Below are 19,347 nucleotides of genomic sequence, written 5' to 3' on the forward strand. Positions count from 1 at the left end.
TAAATGGTGGAGATGAAAAGGTTATGCTTTCTCGTTTCCCCTCATCACACTAGTTTTCTTCTTGAGGGAAAAAAATGCACAGTGGAGTAAGATACGACCGCCTGAGGAGTTCATCTGCAATGGCTCGCGTTCTCCCCGGGCCTCTGCATAACCTCTGGCTTATCAGGCATATTGATCCCAAGACTGGAAGCACTTGAAAACAGCACTGCAGTTGTTGTGGTTTTTAATGATACACATACATAAAAGCAAAGGAAATGTGTGCAATCAGTCCCTATTATTTATTTTCTTGTCTACAAAACATGAGGAAAATAATAAAATGGGATCCTCACCTTTCCCAAAGCTGAGGTGTTTTGTTCTCACAACAGCTGATAATTTGAAGGTTTGGATTAATAGCAGCAATTTAAAAGTTGATGCTTTTTATTAATTATTCAAGTAATAATAGGATCATTGACTCCACATTCCTTAATAAGGATACTAATCTGCAGCTTGGCATTGGCCTTGACAAATTTAAGCTCAAAGCAGCACTAAATGAATCAGGACTGAGAATCTGCTGGGCCTGTGGAGCCCAGCTAGGATGTCATTTCACCGCGCACCCAAATTTTAATCCCCCGATTGTTGGTTTTAAATAGATCAGCTGTCACATGTGTCCCATAAGATTACCCCTCCCTGAGGAAAAAAAAAAATCCCCTGCATCCGAAAGATTCTCGTGGACAAACACGAAAGCGATTTCCTTTTTAATCATAAATCACAGTTGTGTAAAAATGACAATCATGTGACAATAATTAGGTTCACATTGCAACCCCTTGATTGAAAACCTAAGAAAAAATAAACAGAAGCTCTTGTTTCGTGTTGTGGGTGGACGGTCTATATTTGCGTTTGCTGTTTTTATCCTGTCTCTGAATGCTGTCTGCAGGCTCCACTGCTGTTAGGCGTTTCTGTAGTGTTGCAGTAAACCATCTGCGGCCTCAGTTGGTTTCCATGTGTCATTTCCATGGTGACATGTGTATGGTTGTCACATCCACTTGGTCTTAGAGCTCCTGGCGATCGTCCATCCGTCTGTCCATCCTTTTACTGGGGCTCAGTGTCTCTGGGGCGACTGCTTTTGTTCTGCTTTCGGTGCGTTTATGACGGTGATCTGGTGTTCAACACCTGAACAGTCTTGCGGCCGTAGTGCCAGTAGCTATAACCTGATGCAGTTGTAGTCACTGCTGTAATATACCTGCAACATGATAAATGACATGTGCTGTAATACACACCAAACTTTGCACTTAAAAATAATTTGACCAAATACTTTCAAAGTTAGAAAAAAGATGAAGGAGAGGTAAATCATTTTTATATTAATATTAAAAGAATAATAGAATTTGTTATCTTATTGTGGTGAGGAATGAATTAATCTCCAGTTTGTTATAAACATTAAATGTGTTGAATTTGAAAGTGTGACTATGCTGCCCCCAGTGGTCTTATGAAGAAAGACACATTGGCTAAAGAAAGAGTATGATGAGCTTTAACTGTAATTTACCCTCATTCATTTCTTAACCTGTTGTTTAACTTAAAACTCGATTTAATTGGAAAAATTTATTATAACTGTATATACTATCTTTAGATATTCGATATAGTCTGTTTAATCAACCACAGCAAACAAAAGCATTTAAGATTTGTCTTACAACTCTAAAATCTAACTAAATAAAAGCCCATAGTTTCATATCAGTAATCCAAACTGTAAGGCTTGTAAATCAATTACGATGCTCAGTTCAACAGTCCACTGAAGTAGATTTGTAAAAATGTAGGTTACTATGGCACAACATGTTTGTCATTGGTCTGATTTCTACTCAAGCTCACTCTGAGGTGCGGACTGAAATGAGTCAGTACACTTAACCTGAACAACGTGCTGCAACAAACAGCATTTATGTGCTTGACTGAGATGAGACCATTTGCATCCATTGTACAATTTTTTTTTTTTGGTTGTACCACCAGACTGAAAGGAAAAGGACATTTTGGATATGAAAGCTAAGTGGATGAAACTGCGATTGCATAAATAATGTGGAGCATGTGGTTTACCATAAGCACTGCAGCAGGATGCTGTCTGTATACTGGAAGACCGGAGCGGCCAAAGAAGCTGCAACCAGACAGAGCTGAATGGCCGTGTTAATCTATTGAAAAAGAACATGAATCATGAATAAAATAAAAGTCAGAAAAGAAAGATGAAGGCATGATAGAATTTTGCACATATTTGAAATGAAATTATGCTAGTATTTCAGACTGTTTAAAGGCTATTTGTGGATTCAAACATAGAATGAATCAGTGTCAGGTGTATTTAAGAGAAGTTACATATTTTACATAGGCTGCAGTAATAAACCATATAACTTGAGAATGTTGGCTGAAGTTATGAATATTAAACCCTGGATAAATAAACTGTGCAAAATTGGGAAATACTGAAGCACAGGTCTTTTAAACAAAAATGAAACAATTTTTTAATTATCTGGGTGTTGATAGGGTGAGGACACAACAGGCACAAACTAGCTTTGTTCATATCCTCATCACATTGAATGTCTACCTCAAAAACATCCAATGTTTACAGAGTTTAACTGACATCCAATTTGACGCCAAGCATGAGGAAATGTGCCGATGAAAGATGCACAACAGGCTGTGTAAAGGTGCTGATGAGTAGCCTAAAGGCATTAATCATTTATTGTTTAGTAACTTTTGCTTATTGAGTGTAAAGATTAGTAAACTCTGTAAAACTACATCAGCGGTGCTCCTAACACGTGTAGAGGTAAAACTACATTACAAACACTTCATGGTGAAAGGTCTTCTACAGTTTTTCCAATCAGTAAAGAGCAGAGTGCATGGTTGTACATCTCACCTTGCTGATGAGTGTGGGCTTGAGCTGGGCAGTAGTATAGCAGGGGTTAAAAAACTTGGTGAGGGTCACCTGCAGAAATAAGAGGAGGAAACTGTAGATTCAGTATTACAGACACTCACAATGCAGTCCAGAATCACTGTGGCCCCAAAATAGTAAAGAGCAGTTAAGATTTACTTTAGCAATATTCATCATGTTTTTGGTAGAAGACAACATAAATTGTTATATAGATTTATTTATTCATGTTTTTCAACTTACAAATCAATACATATTTTCTATTCTTACATAATATCTGAGTAATCAAAGTAAACCTCTGTTTACTGCACTATAAACCTCTTAAAGTATGCTTAAAAAGAACAAAGAAACCAAAATAAATATATACAAAATAAAATATTATTGTTTGAACGTAAATATACTCAGCAAGCGCGCTGCCTTGACAGAGGGTTGCACTCTCGAAGTGCTTCCTTTCAATTAAAATGCATTATAAATATAGGGATGGATGGGTATAAATAATATAATTACTAAAATCAACTGTGCCATTTTTGGCAGTGAGGACTACATTGCAAGCACCCTCTGCTGCACCCACAGTTTAGCTGCAGCAAACTTCTGTACAGTGCACATGAAAATATCTTGAAATTTGAGTGTCTACATGGCATTTAAATAGAAGATCCTCAGTTAAAGTTTAGTTTTTTAGAATGATATGTCTCACCGGTGGAGGTACCGTCTTGTATCTGACCCAGAAGACAGCAGCTATCAAACCAATGTCTCTGAAAATCACTAGAGCTGTCAGTGGAGCTGAAACAGAAGTCCACAGTTAAAAATCTTATATCCTTGTTTGAGACAGGAAGAAAACACAGAAATACACTGAGTATTATACCTGGTATAAGTTCAGCATAGGTGAGACTGACATATAAAATACTGATGAGAATCTTGTCAGCCAGTGGGTCGAGAGCACTGCCCAGTGCCGACTTTTGAGTGGGCCACGTTCTGGCAATGTAACCATCCAACTGAGTAAGAGAGAATGAGACAGAAAAATGAATAAATAAAGATGTAAATTCATTGTGGTACAAGTTTCTAAGCTGAGCTAAGTAAGACAACTAAAAGGTTCGGGGCAGATCAGAATGCAGTGAGTCCCAATTTAAAAGCCTAATTAACTTTATTTGCATCTCATGCATCTTGATCTTGACTTGATACACAAATAGTAAATATTTCAACTACCACGTTTTTAAAAATATTTTTACAGGTGCATCATTGACATGTGTTAAATGTCCAAAACTGTTTGCAATCCTCAGAAGCTGAAAATGAGTTTACAAGATTTCCTTGTACAGGTATGCAACTCCAGACTGGAACCACACACCTGTGCAGGAAGTGCTTTAGTGTAAATGTCCGTTTATGTGTAGATTACCAGGTCAGTAGCTCCGGCCAGCGCAAACAGAGCCAAACTGAGGTGAAATTTCTGCTGGATGATCAGATGACCAAGGAATGGAGCCAGCAAAATCCGACACACACATAACAGGTTGGGGATTGTCCATGGATTCTCATACTGAAGAAAAAAAATAAGTAAATATTACGACAGAGTTTACAGCTAGAGGTATTAAGAAAAAAAAAATCATCACAGAACTTGCTTCAGATCAGTCAGCCTAAATCTTTTCTAGCAGCTGTTCTCAGTAATGTGTGCAATATATATCGATTCTGCATTGGCCTTATAAACAAATAAGATGACATTTACCAATGGCAGGAATTTATATTTTCTCTAATGACTCAAATCAATTTTATGTTGGCAAATGCAATAGTTAGCTTTAAAACAGTTTTTTAAATAATGATTTATTTGTTTCCCTTATGAGTAGAGGACCTACAACAGGATACAAGATGGTGACAGTTAAATAAAAATAAGAGACTCCATTTTTTATCAGGTCCAAGGAATATGAACGTGTACCAATGTGACTTATCACTACGATTCATCTAAAACAGTAGGGGAGAAAATAGTTGGTGATATTGTTGTTCTACAGTCACAGAACTTAAATTTTCCTAGAGGACAAAAAAACCCAATAGTGACCAAGTAAAGCTCGATTTAAGACTGCAGGAGATCTACTTCATAACTGAAAACTCCTTTTATCCCTACACCACAACCTTCCACACCATTCAAGTCACAGTGGTATTTAGTAATTAAAAGCTTATGTTAAGCTGGGTCATATGGCGGTTAACACTGCTGTGTCATAGGACGAAGGTTCTGGGTTTAAATCCAGTCTGCAGAGTTTATGTGTGGAGTTTGCATGTTGTTTGTCTGCATGGGATTTCTCCAGGTACTCTGGCTTCAAAAACGTTGTTCATTGGTGATTCTATAAACTGGCTCTAGGTGTGAGTATCAATGGTTAACATTCTTTTTGTGTTATCCCCGCAACAATCTTGTGACCATAAACCTCTATGACCGCTGACATGGGCTCCAGCCCACCGCAACAAGTGGAAGAAAATGGACTGATGGGTATTTTAAACATGCCATTTTTATGTACAGGAAAAACTATTTACTTGTGGACTTGTATTCATTAAACCTAATAAGGCTGTTTTACGAGGAAACGTACTGTAAAAAATCTTGACATTTAAACCTCTGGGTTCACAGAGTCCATTGGGCCAGTAAATGACCCAGGGTTTGGGATAGCTCACAAACACAAAAATCCAGTTTCTCTTTTCTGGAACAAAGCCCAGTGCTCCCTCTTCAGTGGAAAATTACCCACAAAGCTCTTCTAGTGTGACCAATGATTACACTATTGTAAATTCTACTTAAGCAACTGTGTGTTTCTTCATGTTTTGGTCATGTTATGGTCATTGTTCCTTTTAAAAGTATAAACCATTGCACCGTTTTGGCCAGCAACTGATGAACACACATGAGTTACACTTTATTAATTGTTGTACAACATGCATCTACGGTGCCTACCCCCTTCTGTGAAGTTCATACTCCTGTCACCTCTGTACTCACCAGCTCTTTGAACTTGAACAGTCCGTGTCCCGGTACCGTGCCGGCGTCACCCCTCTCCTCTCCGGTAGAACTGTCCGGCTTCTCGTCGGTCTTTCCACTGCACAGTCCTCGAGCGCTCGGGGACAGCAGAGAACGGAAACTGGCCGCATACCGCTCGTGACCTCCCTGGGTCATGGGTATAGGTCCTTGCACGTGCCATGGAGTCTGCTTTCCCTGCTGGAGGACCCCACTCCAACACGCGACACGGCTGTCTGTCCCTTTGAGTCTCGCGAGGTACGAGCCGCTCACCTGAGGTCGTTTCAACCTAGCGAACTCCGTGACAGGTGTGTATCTGAGCCGCCATGATACGGGCTCCAGTAGGCACACGGGCGCACTCCGCGCGGACACCAGACAACGAACGTTTGTGTTGCGGCACAGCGGTGCAGAAATCCCCCGAAAACACAGCGTCATCATCTTCACGAGACTTACGTTACCGACCTGCTGGCCTCGTGCCGTTTCCCCGCGAGTTCATCGTGAAGTTAAAGACCCTGATGGTCAGAGCCGACGGGTACCCTCATCGAGCCAGCAGGCTGCCATGTTGCCGTAAATCGATACGGTACATGATGTCGTAAAACTTACTTTCCTTCAGCGTTTTTAATTTAAAAAGAGTCGCTTATTTAAATAAGTGGTGTATCAAGAGATAGAAAAATCAGATAATAGTCGGACTTGTCGTTAATAAATTGTAACAATTTCTTAAATAATAAGTAAATATTTAGCGTATTAGTCTTTTGAATTACAAATTAAAAGCATTTTCACTACCTCCCTTTTTGTAAAAACAAAACAAAAAACAACAACAAACAAACGGCTGATTGTTCCACATCATTTAATAAAGTGCACCGCAGAGAGACAGAACGTAACCATGAACGTATGTTTAAGACAAAAATGAAAAGCAAATACTATACATCCAACAGGACACCCAATACTGAAGTCAATCTTTCAGAAAAATAAGAAATTTTATAATACAAGGGCAGCTTATTATGACACTATTATGGGTTGACGGGGTTATATTAGTGTCTTCTCTAAAATATAACCACAGACAAGCTTACATAAACATCATATACATATTATGTTCATTCTTCTGAAGTATTCTTTAAGTATTTGTAGAAAAAAATGGTAAGTAATCAGTTTTCTTTCATATTCAGTTTAGACAAAGTTGTGTAACTTAAAGGCAAAATTTGCAACTTTGCTTAAACTAAGGGTTGCCCGGTTCTGAAAATCTATCTTTATCTGGATTATGAATGAAATGTTAAGACAATATATCAATCTCAAGTCTAACATTTCTCTGGTTAGTGGGATATTGTCTTTACAAGAAGCTGTGGTAGCGGTAAAGATCAAGTTTCAGTATTTCCTTTTTTTTTTCAGCCTTGTTTTTGTTGTTCGTGGTTTTTTCTATCTCTTCTAATGGTCAAACTGCAGTCTCCATTTCTTTTGCTTTTTACAGAACATGGTCCAATGATCGACCTTTTGATAAAGTCTGCAGGTTTGAGCCTGTGAAAGCTGTAAGAAGTTAGATTGTTTGCAGTTGGTACAGCTTGGGCCCTTTCTTCAGCAGAAAACCTTGTTCATTCAGGGAACTCAAGAGGCCTTCGAAATCCATCACCTAGAAAGAATTAATGATTGACTTAATATAATTAAGAATTATACATTTAATGCAATTGAGCATATCGTTTTCATTCATGTTTAAGTATGAAATCACTAAGGTTTGTGGTGAGGAGGGGGAAGCCAACCTGTGTATAGTTACAAAAGGCAAAATATAAAGGTTTTGGAAAATCTTCTCTATATTAGGTACAAAGCTTTGTGTAAAAATCAAAAGTATTGTACACAATATCTGACCGATTTCAGTCAGTAAGGCACCATTAAAGATGTGCTGTGTTTGATAAAACATTTAGAGTTGGAGTTTTATTTCATTTTGGGATAATCAAGAGTTCTAACCCTTGCTGATGTGGTCTACATATTGGCTAAAGCAGTGTCTGTATATCTTTAAATCTTCCACATGCTTTTCTAATGTTTGTTTTTGCATTTTTATTCACAAAGAGCTTAAACAAGTCGATACCTTTTTCCTATTTTCCTTTAATAAAGTTTTTGTATCATGATGACATCCAAAGTAATTGCTCACAAATGGTGAGAGAACACTATTAATGTTTGTGTCTTTGCTTTATACTGTAAATCAGACACAGTATTTTTATTATTTATTATTTTATATTTCAGTGCTTTCACCTTAACGTTCACTCTGTCGGCAATGGATCGAAGCGTCTGTACGTCGAACTGCTTCTGACCGGTCCTCTGAGCGTGCTGGTGCAGTGCATTGACCAGTCGTTTTGCAGCACTGCGCTGACTCATACCAGACCCGAGCTGAGAGCGCTCAAAGTCCAGATTGCCGAGACCATCTGAATACGTGTTGGCCAGACTGAAAAACAAGACCCACAAAACGAAGGAGAGAGAAATTTACATGCAGGTGTGAGCAATTCAGACGTATTAATATTGTGAATATTATTTAACAAAAATATTAACACTTATCATCTTAGAGTTGGCTTTGGCCTACCATACTGTGCACATTATTACTAGTATGTATTTTCTGTGATATTAAAGTGTTGTATACCGTATCCCTGCAATAGCAACACCATGTATTTATGTTCCCCAGTGAAACAAGTCCAAGCATGTCTGACTGTAAGAGCTGTTTCAGTCTTCTATTACAATTTAGTTCCTAGAAAGGGAGCTACTTCAACAACCTCCAACAAAGCACAGTACTTTGCAAAATATGCAAGAAAACTGGTGGAAACAACAAATGTGTTTGAGGCAAAAACACCATTGAGAACAACCAGACTGCAAAGGAGGAGGAGCAGCTGGCGATGTGGAACTCAAGAGCAAACAGATGACTCAACTGAGCATTGCTAGCTCCGCTCCACATGACACTATTATGGATGGAGAGGGTTACATTAGTCCAATATTGTCCATATGACAATAAGCAAATGGTGGATGCAAATTACTGATGCAGTAACATGGTGGAAAGGCTTGGCTTTAATCAGCTAGTTAACAAGCACAAACCACGACATAAGAGGTACAAGTGTTGAGCAATGATTTTTATTTTTACTTTTATGCTTAGAGCCCTCACAACTATTGCGCTATAATGGTGTTGCTCCTGGCACCTTGGAGCAATTGATCAATACTTCAAATGAGGTAATGTGTCATCAAAGGCAGCAGCTAACTGAAAGGACAGAAAATGCATTTCATTTTCCTACATTTATAAATGCTATTGCCTACAAGCTGTGAGCATCGATTGTTCGGCTTACCTGTGTTTCATGATCTCAACAACATCCTCAGCATCGCTCTTAGTGGCTGTTTCTCTCAGCTCCAACTTGACTCTTGCCTACACAAAAACAGCTACCATGAGACACCAGCAGGAAACTGATCCCTTCTGTTCCCCAAAACTGTATTTTTACTTTGTGTATTCATCCATCACATTTTGCCAGGTGTGTTGAGAGAATGCACCGCTATCCAAACCTACCTCAGTTAGTCTAATTAATGACTCCAGCTGTCGTGTGGTGATTGGTGTGGCATCAGTAGGGTTTGCCTGAGCTCTCAGTGACAGGTAGAACTCCTGAAGGATTTGTGCTGCTTCAGGAGAGAGTTTGGGACGGACATACTGACGAGCGTAGCTGATGTACTTTCTTAAAAGGCACGTTGGAATGGGGTCTATACTTTCACCTGCAGGGATCTAGAAAAATATACACTTAATGCCTGAAAACAATTGCTTTTTTGTGATATCATTGTGATCCGTGTGCGCTGAGAGCAGACAGCGCATCTTTACCTGCAAACGTTCGGACAGTGGCATGTCAGAGTGCTCTAATAGGATTGAGGTCTGTAATTCAGTGTTATTTCTGGTAACTGTGGCACTGCTGGTTCTGCCTCTCCCGGACCTATTCGCCATGACATGCTCCGACAGCTGGCGGTCATGTGACTCGTCTGGGATGTCCAGGAGCAGGAAAACAACATCAAAACGAGAGAGGAGAGCTGATCCCATTCTATACAGAAAAAGAGTACACAAATGTAAATACAAGTCACATACTATACAATCTGCTGTATCCTCCATCTTTAACTTACTTCAGATTTTCAGAGACTGTTTTGCCTCTGTTGTAATGTCCTCCAACTGGGTTTGCAGCAGCCACAACTGAGGTTCTAGCAGGCAGAGAGGAAACTATACCAGCCTTCGCCAGACTCACAGATTGTTGCTCCATTGCTTCTAGCAGAGCCTGCTGCTGGTTGCCCATCTTGTCAAACTCATCAATGCAGCAAAGACCTAAATAAACAAGTAAAAAAGAAACGCAAGCAACTAACTGTGACACATGTGAAGCAAAAAGATTCCCCTGCAGGCTGAAAGGCTTGTCTGATAATTTGAGCCTGGCAAACTAAGTGAAAGTGGTCAAAGCAGTGGAGGAATACTTTGTGGAAGATGCTGTGAAGTTAAAAGAAATATAAATAATACTTTATACATGTTTTTTTTAAGAAATATGGCTAGATACCAAAGTGCAATTACCTCAAAGCCACTAGAACAGGTTGCAATGTTTTATGTTCACAGCACATTAAAATATGCTTAAAAACAAATTTCCCACCTTGGTCTGCCAAAACCAAAGCACCGGCCTCCAGAGCATAATCCCCTGTTCCTGCATCTCGAGATAAACTTACTGTGAGTCCTAAAGAAAAACAGAAAAACTGTAAAGATCACATTGCTAATTTGACTATATTTAACCAAATACTTAATGACTACTGTATAACAAATTAGTTAAGAAGTTTTCTACTTTAACACATTGTACCTGTGGTGCTGGTACTGTTGCCACAAACATAGATACCCCTGGGAGCCACGTTACACACTGCCTATGCAGAGTAAAAGACAAACGTAGAGCATAGTACTAGGTCGAAGAAGAACATATCAAAGTTTCAAAAAGGAAATACACAGCACAATACACAGTCTCAGCTTATGAGTCATCAACATAGCGCTGTTGACATGACATTAGTATTCATTTCTCTATGCAAAGTCCTCTAAGTTACCTGTAACATCTGACTCTTTCCCAGTCCGGGGTCTCCCACTATTAGGATGTGGGGGTCTGCTCTCACTGGAATGCTATTCTTGCCTGTTTGTTTCTGTCTGCCTCCAAACAAAACCAAAGCAAGGGCAGCTTTCACCAGCTGCAGATACACAAAGACACAAGAATTACACGAGACATAAGATGTTAGACTAAACTTTAGCATTGCAAGTAAGACCTCATTAGCAGCAGTGAAACTGATAAAAGTAGAGGTAGTTAAAGCAGATGAGTTTAAATACCTCGGGTCAACTATCCGAAGCAATGGACAGAGTACAAGAGAGGTGAAGAAGAGAGTGCAGGCAGGGTAGAGTGGATGGAGTCAGGGCTGATTTGTGACAGAAGGACAGCAGCAAGAGTGAAAGGCAAGGTTTACAAGTTGTAGTGAAAACTACTTTGAACTATAATGTATGGTTTGGAGACCATGACAGAGAAAGGCAGAGCCAAAGGGGTTTGGGTTTTCATTGGGAGTGATCAGTATGGACAGGAGTAGAAATGAATATATCAGTGACACATCTCAGGTCAAACACTTTGGAGATAAAGTTAGAGGGGTAAGGTTGAGATCTTTTGGACAGGGAAGAGAGAGTAGATACACTGGATGGATACCGAATATGGAGCTGCCAGGCAGGAGCAAAGGAGGAAGATCATGGAGATAGATCATGAATATAGCAAAGGAGGACAAACAGATGGGATGACAGAGGATGATATTAGTGATAGGATGAGATGGAGTTAGACGATCCGCTGATGTGAGCCCTGACGGGAAAGAAGTAGTAATTTCTAATGAAAAGCTTGTTAGTGTACTCAGTCTTGCGGAACTCACCAGATGGCCGTAGATGACAGGACACAAAGAGCTGTAAAAACAAGTGGACGCAATTAGTTAAAATATGTTGATGTGCAGTAGTAGCATGCCATCATCATCAAAAAGTACATTTTTGGATGACTGAAGAATTTTATAGTTCTAAATCCTGACAAAAATAAAATAAATAATCAAGCTAACTAGATAACTTGAGATTAAATTGTTAAAATTGACTCATCGCCATACCATTCAAACGCCATTGTTTGGACAAAAATTTAATAAATAGATGCTGCGATAACTCTTAGAACAATACTACATGAAACTAGGTAGCTGCATTAAATGCAGTAAGTAATCATCTTACTGCACTATAAGTCGCAGCAAGTCAGGCTGTGACTGGATCTCCTGAATAGCATACAGTTCCTTCAGACTGAACTCTTCCCCACCACAGCGATCTTCAACTGTCCCGCTTGAACCTTGACCTCCCATCTTGGACTGCTTGCCTAAATATTTAGAAAGAGTTCCAGTTCATTAAATACTTAAAAGACTAAAGCCTATTAATATAAATGTGAAGGTCTCAAAGAGAATACCTTTTGTATTGCTGACAGAAGTAGCTTCAATGTAGAGGAGGAACATACACTGATCCTTATTTCCTCTAGAACTGCCTGGACCTAAAAAGCACAGTCAAACTATGTTTGATGTCTAAGTAGGAGGGCACTTCTTCCAGCAAACTCCAACTTCAAAGGCTTAGAGTTTTTGTTGAATAAATGCTTGATTTAGTTGAGACATTTTTTATAATTCACTACACATTTAGAATTAGAGACTGCACCGGTATTTCTTTGGCTTAACTTTTCACAATGATCAGAATGTGTGTTTTTGTACCATCATTGCTAACTCTCACTATCCCTGTCACAGTAACAGTGTCTCCAGGTACACAGCTGTCACAGAGGTCAGAGGTCAGGTGACACTCCACTGTCCGTGGGATTCGTCCAGTCTCCCTCTGCTCTCCACTTATCAACTCCTGCACCCTGAAGTGGCACAAAATAATTCAAATTCAATTGATCAGGGATTCATGACAAAGGTTATTTACACGAGATGTGACCTTTAAGGACAATACTTCATATCTGTGAACTGCTGATAAAGCACAATGTCCAGAGTGACACATGAAAACTACACACATATGCACAGTAAATGGTACACACTAAATAATACAAGCAAAAAAACAAAAGGTAAAGTCCCTTAATATAAATGACTGATAACTTACATACAAAGATTCTTCATGAATCAACTTAAAATTAAATGTAAGTGACCTGGGGTTAGGGTGATTATAATATGGACCGGCAACAGAGTAGTTTACGGACATGCTGTATATACCTCAAAAATACATGCAACAGAAAGGCTTTTCTTTGGAGGAGCTTTCATGCATTTTTACATGTACATTTAGATAAGATAACCTTTATTAGTGCCACAGGTGGGAAATTTGTTAAATATCAGTAGATATCAGTACATGGCATCCTTTCCCGCTCTCAAATAACAACTGCAACAACCATTTTTGTTAGCTATGTCTTACTGTAGTTTTTCACTGTACATGATATACTCACTTGATGACCTGCCAGTCTACAGTCTGTGTAAGAGGAGAATTGCGGATGGGGATGAAGGTATGACTGCGACAGTCTGGCTTTCCGCACTAGGTGATAAAACACAAACAAGAGATGTGTGAATGCTGACAAGAACGCCATATGCATGCATACAATTTAACTTACAGCCTTTATGTACAGGAAGAAAGTTGCAGAAAAAAGTTAGCGTATAAGTGTGCGTGTACATACTTTGGTAGGTGTAGTGTATTTCCCATGCTGCAGAGCCAGAGACAGTGTGGTCGAGCAGGTCCGACACCTGAAGGCCAACCTGGTGCATAGCGGTCTAATACTGCTCACTCTCACCACTGTTCCCTTCACACAAACTAGCCGGCCAAACACACTGGCACGTAACATTCGCAGTGGAGTCAGTGGCTCATAGTTATAGAGCCTGCAGGTAATTTACACAAATGCAGTCATCCGTATTTATTGTCATTCAAAGTGGCTGTCAAGAAAACAACTCATTCTTCACCGAATGAAATACCTCGCACTAATATGGGGAATATTGATGACTGGTGTAGCAACAGGAAACTCTTCCTCTTGCAGCTCAGCAGCTTGCTTCTCCAAATCCAGAGTCAACACCTGAATGATGTGCAGACAGTTTTCAGTCAGGGTTTGGGGTTTTTAGATTGAGAGAGACTGAGAATTTGAGCATTTGTTATAATATGAACATCATTAAGACTGTAACATCCCGCTAGCATAAAATGTGTGGTAGGGTCTTTTGTGCGTATACCTGGTGAATAGCCAGTCCCAAACAGTTCAGCATCACCTCTGGTTGTTGTTTCAGTTGTGTGACTATGTCAGGAAGTGCCTGACGCACAGTTTTGTCTGCAATCAAGTCAGCATAATCAACCAGGACACTTCCCTGACGCTCAATTTCATCCTGTACACAAAAACAAAGTTCACTTTAAGTGACATGGAAACAGACAAAGAAAATAATATAGATGGATGAGAAATTAAAGGAACAAAAACATATTAAGTCTCTTAGTAGGATGCCACCAAGTAGTGCCATTGCTGTGACAAATGATAACTTAAAGAGCCAGTGTGTTGTGCACTGAGCTCATCTGACGAACCTTGTCAAACAGATGAATCCTGGAAGTGAAATATTTCTCAAACACTTTGATTTTCTCCACATTAGGTCCACTCTCTATAAATCCTGGACATAAAAAGACATGGAGATTACGGGCACAGACAAAGACAGATAATCCTGACTATTAAATGTGACGTCTTTCTAAAGTTTCCATTGTAACAGTGTGACAGGGACCCATTAATGCACACATACCATCTGTGAAGTAGAGTGTCCATCCTTTGTACGGACACAATGCATCAAGAGTAGTTTGACAAAGGACTGAAGAGACAGTTGAGCAGTTGGTTATTTTGTTGCAGCTGTTCATTCATTGCACAACCACAAATGTGTGGTTTTTTTTAGACAAAGCAGTAACTCTAATATGTAGCATGTATTCACCTCGTCTTTTTTCAATAGAAAAAGAAAAATATAGTTCTACTAATGGTTTCTTACAAAAAAAACACTGTCAGAAACTCACCTCTCTGCGCTCTGTAGGTATGGTTTCCTGCTCCACCTCTCCAACCTCCTCCGGATCCTCCTCTCCATGGTCTACCTCTCCATCCTCCACCACTACCTCCTCCTCTCCATCCACCACCACCACCACCACTACCTCCTCCTCTCCATCCACCGCCACCACTTCCACTGCCTCCTCTCCATCCACCGCCGCCACCACCACTTCCACTCCCTCCTCTCCATCCTCCCCTGCCTCCTCTAGAAGAGCCTCTCCTGGAATCCTGTCCACTCATTACTTTCCTAAGACAATGAAAGGAGGAACAAAAATAAGTGACAGTATTAACAAAACACAAAACACTGTAAATATGCACTACAGCAAATGTTGATATATGTTGTGTTGATTGGCTCTACTTTTCCAAGTCAACACTGCAGATTTAAGATCAACTTTAACATTTTAAAATACTGTTGGGTAACTTAACTGCCCTTCCGTTTTAAAAACCGTGAAATCCCTACAGATCTAACTACACATTTCAGGTTACAAAGCTGCGGGCTAATGTTTCATGTCTAATTTCTTTCTCTCCAACAGTTAGTAACGTTATCCTTATTAGCCAACTTACAACTACAATCATCGACTTTTCCCTACATGTTCCGTTCAAAAAGTGCCAACAGGTAAAAACACACCGCCTGCCTTTTCTTGAACAGAATGAGTAAAAAATCTTACAGTTTAAGAAAGTGCACAATATATTACTCCATAAACCAAAACTGCGTGTTTCGGTGTCTCAAAATTCACGCAGACTGATATTACCAAACAAAAATTCCCTCCAGGAAGAAGCTTCTTCTTTTAATGTTATTTTGTCAGATGTGCCTTTAAAGCGCTTTACTGCCCCCCAGAGGATAGCGAAACTACTACAGAATTCTTATTCGCCTGCCGCCCCCATACTCTGCATACTCTGAGCAGGAATTCAAACCCTGTCAGTTGCTCCAAAGATGTTTGATTTTACCCCGACACTTTCCTGCTGCTAAAACGAGCAGATTTACGAGGTAAGGATGATGATGATAATGATGATGCAAAGTGCAAACTGATTTCAGTATAAATAGAAGCATTAGAACTTGTAACCTCAAAACTGGAAGACTGACTCCAACATCAGAGGTCTATGTCCAGATTTTTCATTTCTCATCTTTTCCATAGAGCTCATTTCCACTGAAAACCTAAACATCTTCAGCTTTGGGGATTTGATACCTCCAGCTTAGCTTCCTGTTTTTATTTTGGTTAATGCTGCTGTATCCAAGCCATACATCTTAGCAGCTCTCCCTACCATCTTCCAGGCTTTCCCTTTCTCTTTTTTTGCAGTCATTCTGTCTCAAATGAGCCCTGACACTCACCTCCACCTACTCCACCTGCACTTCTTCTTCACCTTTCTTGTGGTGCACTGTCTGGTGCTTTGGATGGTTGAGTCCAGGTTTTTAAACTCATCCACCTTCATTGTCTCTACTACTTGTAGCTTTACCTTTCACCATTCATACACATGTATTCTGTGTTGCTGCTACTGGCTTTCATTCACCTTCTCTCCTGAGCACATCTCGACCTCTCCAGGGCCCTTCAACCTGCTCGCTACTCTCATTACAGATCACATTGTCGTTTGTGACCTGCCTGACCTCAACTTTCAGCCTGTCGATCACCACCATGAAAAAAAAAAGAGAGCAGATAAGAACCTTGATGTAAACCCACCCTCTCCTTCAACCCATGACTCACGCCTACCACATAACACAAAACAAAGCCCTCTGCCTCCATCTTCTGGACATTTTATGTCATTACATGAAATAGTAACTCATTTCAAGTTCAATTCAACATTATTGTACAAACAATCCATGTATACGTATTTTAGCTAGTTATTATAAAATTGGAAAAAAAAGTCTTGAGTCACCTTTTATTCAGACTTCCTTGTACATATTGTAGTCTTTTTGTAACCTGTACAGTCATTGGTCGAGACCGGCAGATTTTGCAGAGTCAGAATCAGGATTTGAATGCATCATTGTGCTAAGCATTTTTGCTCTTCAAAGATGAGCTCCATAGATTCTCTGTAGGCTCCTCTTGTTGTGTTTGTCCTTCTCTTTTCTTTCTTTCTTTATTGATTTCTATTATTATTATTCACATGAGTGCACTTGTAACACGGCAATGTCAGAGTTGAAGAAAAATAGCAAGGAAAAAGGGGTAAAATAGGTAAAAATATAATAACAAGAGGACCTGTAAGAAAACACATCAAAAGAAAAGCACCTGAAAAGTGAAAAAAAAATACATGCACTAACCAACAGTCTTGCTGTGTTGTGTGTGTGTGTTTGTGATGAAATACTTGATAATGAGGGTGTGAAGGCGCAACAAAGCCCACCAGGAGCCAGAGACATGGAGAAAGACCCAGGGGGCTCAGGCCATCTGCAGCCCAAGACAGTACTGAAGACCCAAGGATACACATCTCAATGACAACTGTGTGCCCACACCAGAAGAAGGAGGAATGCCCCAGTCAGAACCCTCGCAGCCAAAGGGCAAGATCCCCAGAGAGTATACCGGATTACACAAGAACTGAACTGAAAATCAGCAGCAACAGGTTTTTGGTTCGGTTTTGATGGTTGTGGTTCAGAAAAGTACCATCAGATTTTGATCCGCAATGCAATGCCATCTGGAAAGTGTCTGATTACCAGTGGCCACGTTTTTCAACATTACAATGATCCCAAACACACTGCCAATGCACTACAAGCATACTCGGACAGAAAAACACACAATAAAACACTCAGTCATGGATTGGCCAACATTATTAAAACAGTGTGGAATCATCTTGACAACTGACAACAAAAATCAGCCAACATCCGAAGAACCTTGTGATGTCCTTCACGAAGTCTGGAGAACTATTCCTGAAGCCACTTAAATTAGCTTTGCTTAAAGGAGTTCAGGCTGTGTCAAATGTGTTAAAGAATAAAGGTGGACATACCAAATATTGACTGCCAAGCTTGTTTTTGTCATTTATGCTGCATTTGTATGTCTGATTACAGCTGTATATTTCAGTAAACATCTGAATCCATCTCTTATTTTCCTAGAAAAATATAAAGAAATGAGAGTGGTTCAAGCCTTTTTGCACACTTATTTTTTTTTTTTACCAAAAGTAAAATAAACATGTTTGCTTTAAGTGTGTCTTCACACATACACAGCAAATTCAAACTCAGATGGTTTGAATAATTGTACCAATTAACCCAAAGAAAGATGTTTTTATGTGTGTGATTTTCCATGTACCTTCATAAAATCACATATTTGCATTTCAAAACCTGCGAGGACCTCTGCGAATGGAAATTTATTCAAGATTAGTGAGATTTCACAGCTGAACTAGAAAAATACACATCCATCCAAACATCCATGTCAAAAAGAGGGGCAGATGCTTGGCCAAAAACAAGAAGCCAAATGTAGTTTAGAAAGTGACCAGAAAGTGTGTTCTTAAACTAAAAGTGGTCCACACAACAAAACCTGTTTGAAAGCACACGTTTTCTCTCTCTCACACACACACACCATCTCAAGGGAGTGGTTTTAAGGGGATAGAGAGATAGAATGAACAAGGGGAAAAATCAATACCTGAAGTACTGTGGCCTGGAGTAGTTAGCGGTAATAGCAGAGGGCTGAGAGGGATGGAGACACACACTCACTCACACACACAAACACACACGCATACAGTAAAGGGAGACAGATTGTGAAACAGGTTGCTGCAGGTTGTTGCTAAGGTCAGAAACAACTCTTGTCAGGGAAGCAGACAAAGAAATAAAGACAGAGGGGGAGATATGTCCTCTAATTCTCTCCTATCATTATCCTCAAGGCACTGATAAATGAAATAAGGCTTTTTCCTCCGTGTGTGTGCCTTTGTGATGATAACAGGTCTTTTGTGGAGAGAGATGTAGAAACTGAAGTGCCGGGAGAGAGCTGAACCACCAGCAGTCGCCTCAGAGAGATGAATGCGTGGACTGCGCCTCTCGGCAAGGTATTTAATCTCTACTTGATCAATCAACAGCAAATCAGTGCGAATTCACAGCTATTTGGCAAACAAGGTGAAATCATTTTTCAGCAAAGTTTGTTTTTCAGCCAGACTCTAGAGTTAAGTAGACGATGAGTCACCCCCGCTGGGTTGTGACATGACAACAATATCTACAGCCTATGTCTAAAATGAGTCTGGGTGTCAGGAGAGACAGATTTCATTACTTATGGATGTGTTAGGGACGGGACAAGATGGCATAAAGTCAAACTGAGTTATTTTCACAGCAGCAATCCCCTATTTGGATGCTCTGCTTCTATGCTCAGCCATTTGCAGACTCTTCCTCTCGATGATTCAATCCGTTTCTCACCTGGAGTTTGAGTTTGCCACAGTGCTAACCCACAGAGTAACCATAATTTATTTTTTTCCCCCAATACAATGTC

General features: G+C 39.8%; 2 protein-coding genes across 5 annotated transcripts; both read right to left on the minus strand.

Moving 5' to 3' along the window:
- Window positions 1-206: 206 nt before the first annotated feature.
- crls1 (cardiolipin synthase 1) lies at window positions 207-6,440 on the minus strand. The gene is made up of 7 exons (XM_004553506.3): window positions 5,835-6,440; window positions 4,266-4,403; window positions 3,738-3,867; window positions 3,570-3,655; window positions 2,864-2,932; window positions 2,059-2,150; window positions 207-1,219 (listed from the first exon to the last, which is right to left on the minus strand). The coding sequence occupies exons 1-7, from the start codon at window positions 6,285-6,287 to the stop codon at window positions 1,123-1,125; spliced, it is 1,065 nt and encodes a 354-aa protein (XP_004553563.1). The 5' UTR covers window positions 6,288-6,440; the 3' UTR covers window positions 207-1,122.
- A 239-nt stretch (window positions 6,441-6,679) lies between these two features.
- Window positions 6,680-15,756, minus strand: mcm8 (minichromosome maintenance 8 homologous recombination repair factor). Of its 4 annotated transcripts, none has more exons than XM_076891462.1 (21): window positions 15,619-15,756; window positions 14,923-15,197; window positions 14,661-14,726; window positions 14,452-14,534; window positions 14,112-14,261; window positions 13,863-13,960; window positions 13,571-13,769; window positions 13,346-13,431; window positions 12,627-12,772; window positions 12,335-12,415; window positions 12,109-12,247; window positions 11,772-11,802; window positions 10,920-11,057; window positions 10,685-10,745; window positions 10,484-10,564; window positions 9,975-10,170; window positions 9,682-9,895; window positions 9,379-9,588; window positions 9,164-9,240; window positions 8,091-8,280; window positions 6,680-7,473 (listed from the first exon to the last, which is right to left on the minus strand). In XM_076891462.1, the coding sequence occupies exons 2-21, from the start codon at window positions 15,188-15,190 to the stop codon at window positions 7,381-7,383; spliced, it is 2,607 nt and encodes an 868-aa protein (XP_076747577.1). In that variant the 5' UTR covers window positions 15,191-15,197; window positions 15,619-15,756; the 3' UTR covers window positions 6,680-7,380. The 4 variants fall into 4 exon arrangements, with proteins under 4 accessions (XP_076747577.1, XP_076747575.1, XP_076747576.1 ...); XM_076891460.1 differs by having other exon boundaries at window positions 15,541-15,719; XM_076891461.1 differs by having other exon boundaries at window positions 15,515-15,719.
- Between the last annotated feature and the right edge of the window lie 3,591 nt (window positions 15,757-19,347).

The sequence above is a fragment of the Maylandia zebra genome, linkage group LG13 (assembly GCF_041146795.1).
Source record: "Maylandia zebra isolate NMK-2024a linkage group LG13, Mzebra_GT3a, whole genome shotgun sequence".
Classification (NCBI taxonomy): Eukaryota; Metazoa; Chordata; class Actinopteri; order Cichliformes; family Cichlidae; genus Maylandia; species Maylandia zebra.

Coding starts and splice junctions, on each gene's coding strand:
- crls1 (XM_004553506.3), bottom strand. CDS start 6,287: ATGATGACGCTGTGTTTTCGGGGGATTTCTGCACCGCTGTGCCGCAAC. Junction 3,868..4,265: donor TGGCCGGAGCTACTGACCTG/GTAATCTACACA, acceptor TCTCTTACTCAG/TTGGATGGTTACATTGCCAG. Junction 1,220..2,058: donor ATCCTGCTGCAGTGCTTATG/GTAAACCACATG, acceptor ATCATGTTGCAG/GTATATTACAGCAGTGACTA.
- mcm8 (XM_076891460.1), bottom strand. Junction 14,535..14,660: donor GACACTCTACTTCACAGATG/GTATGTGTGCAT, acceptor TTTTATGTCCAG/GATTTATAGAGAGTGGACCT. Junction 11,058..11,771: donor CTGTCATCTACGGCCATCTG/GTGAGTTCCGCA, acceptor GTGTATCTGCAG/CTGGTGAAAGCTGCCCTTGC.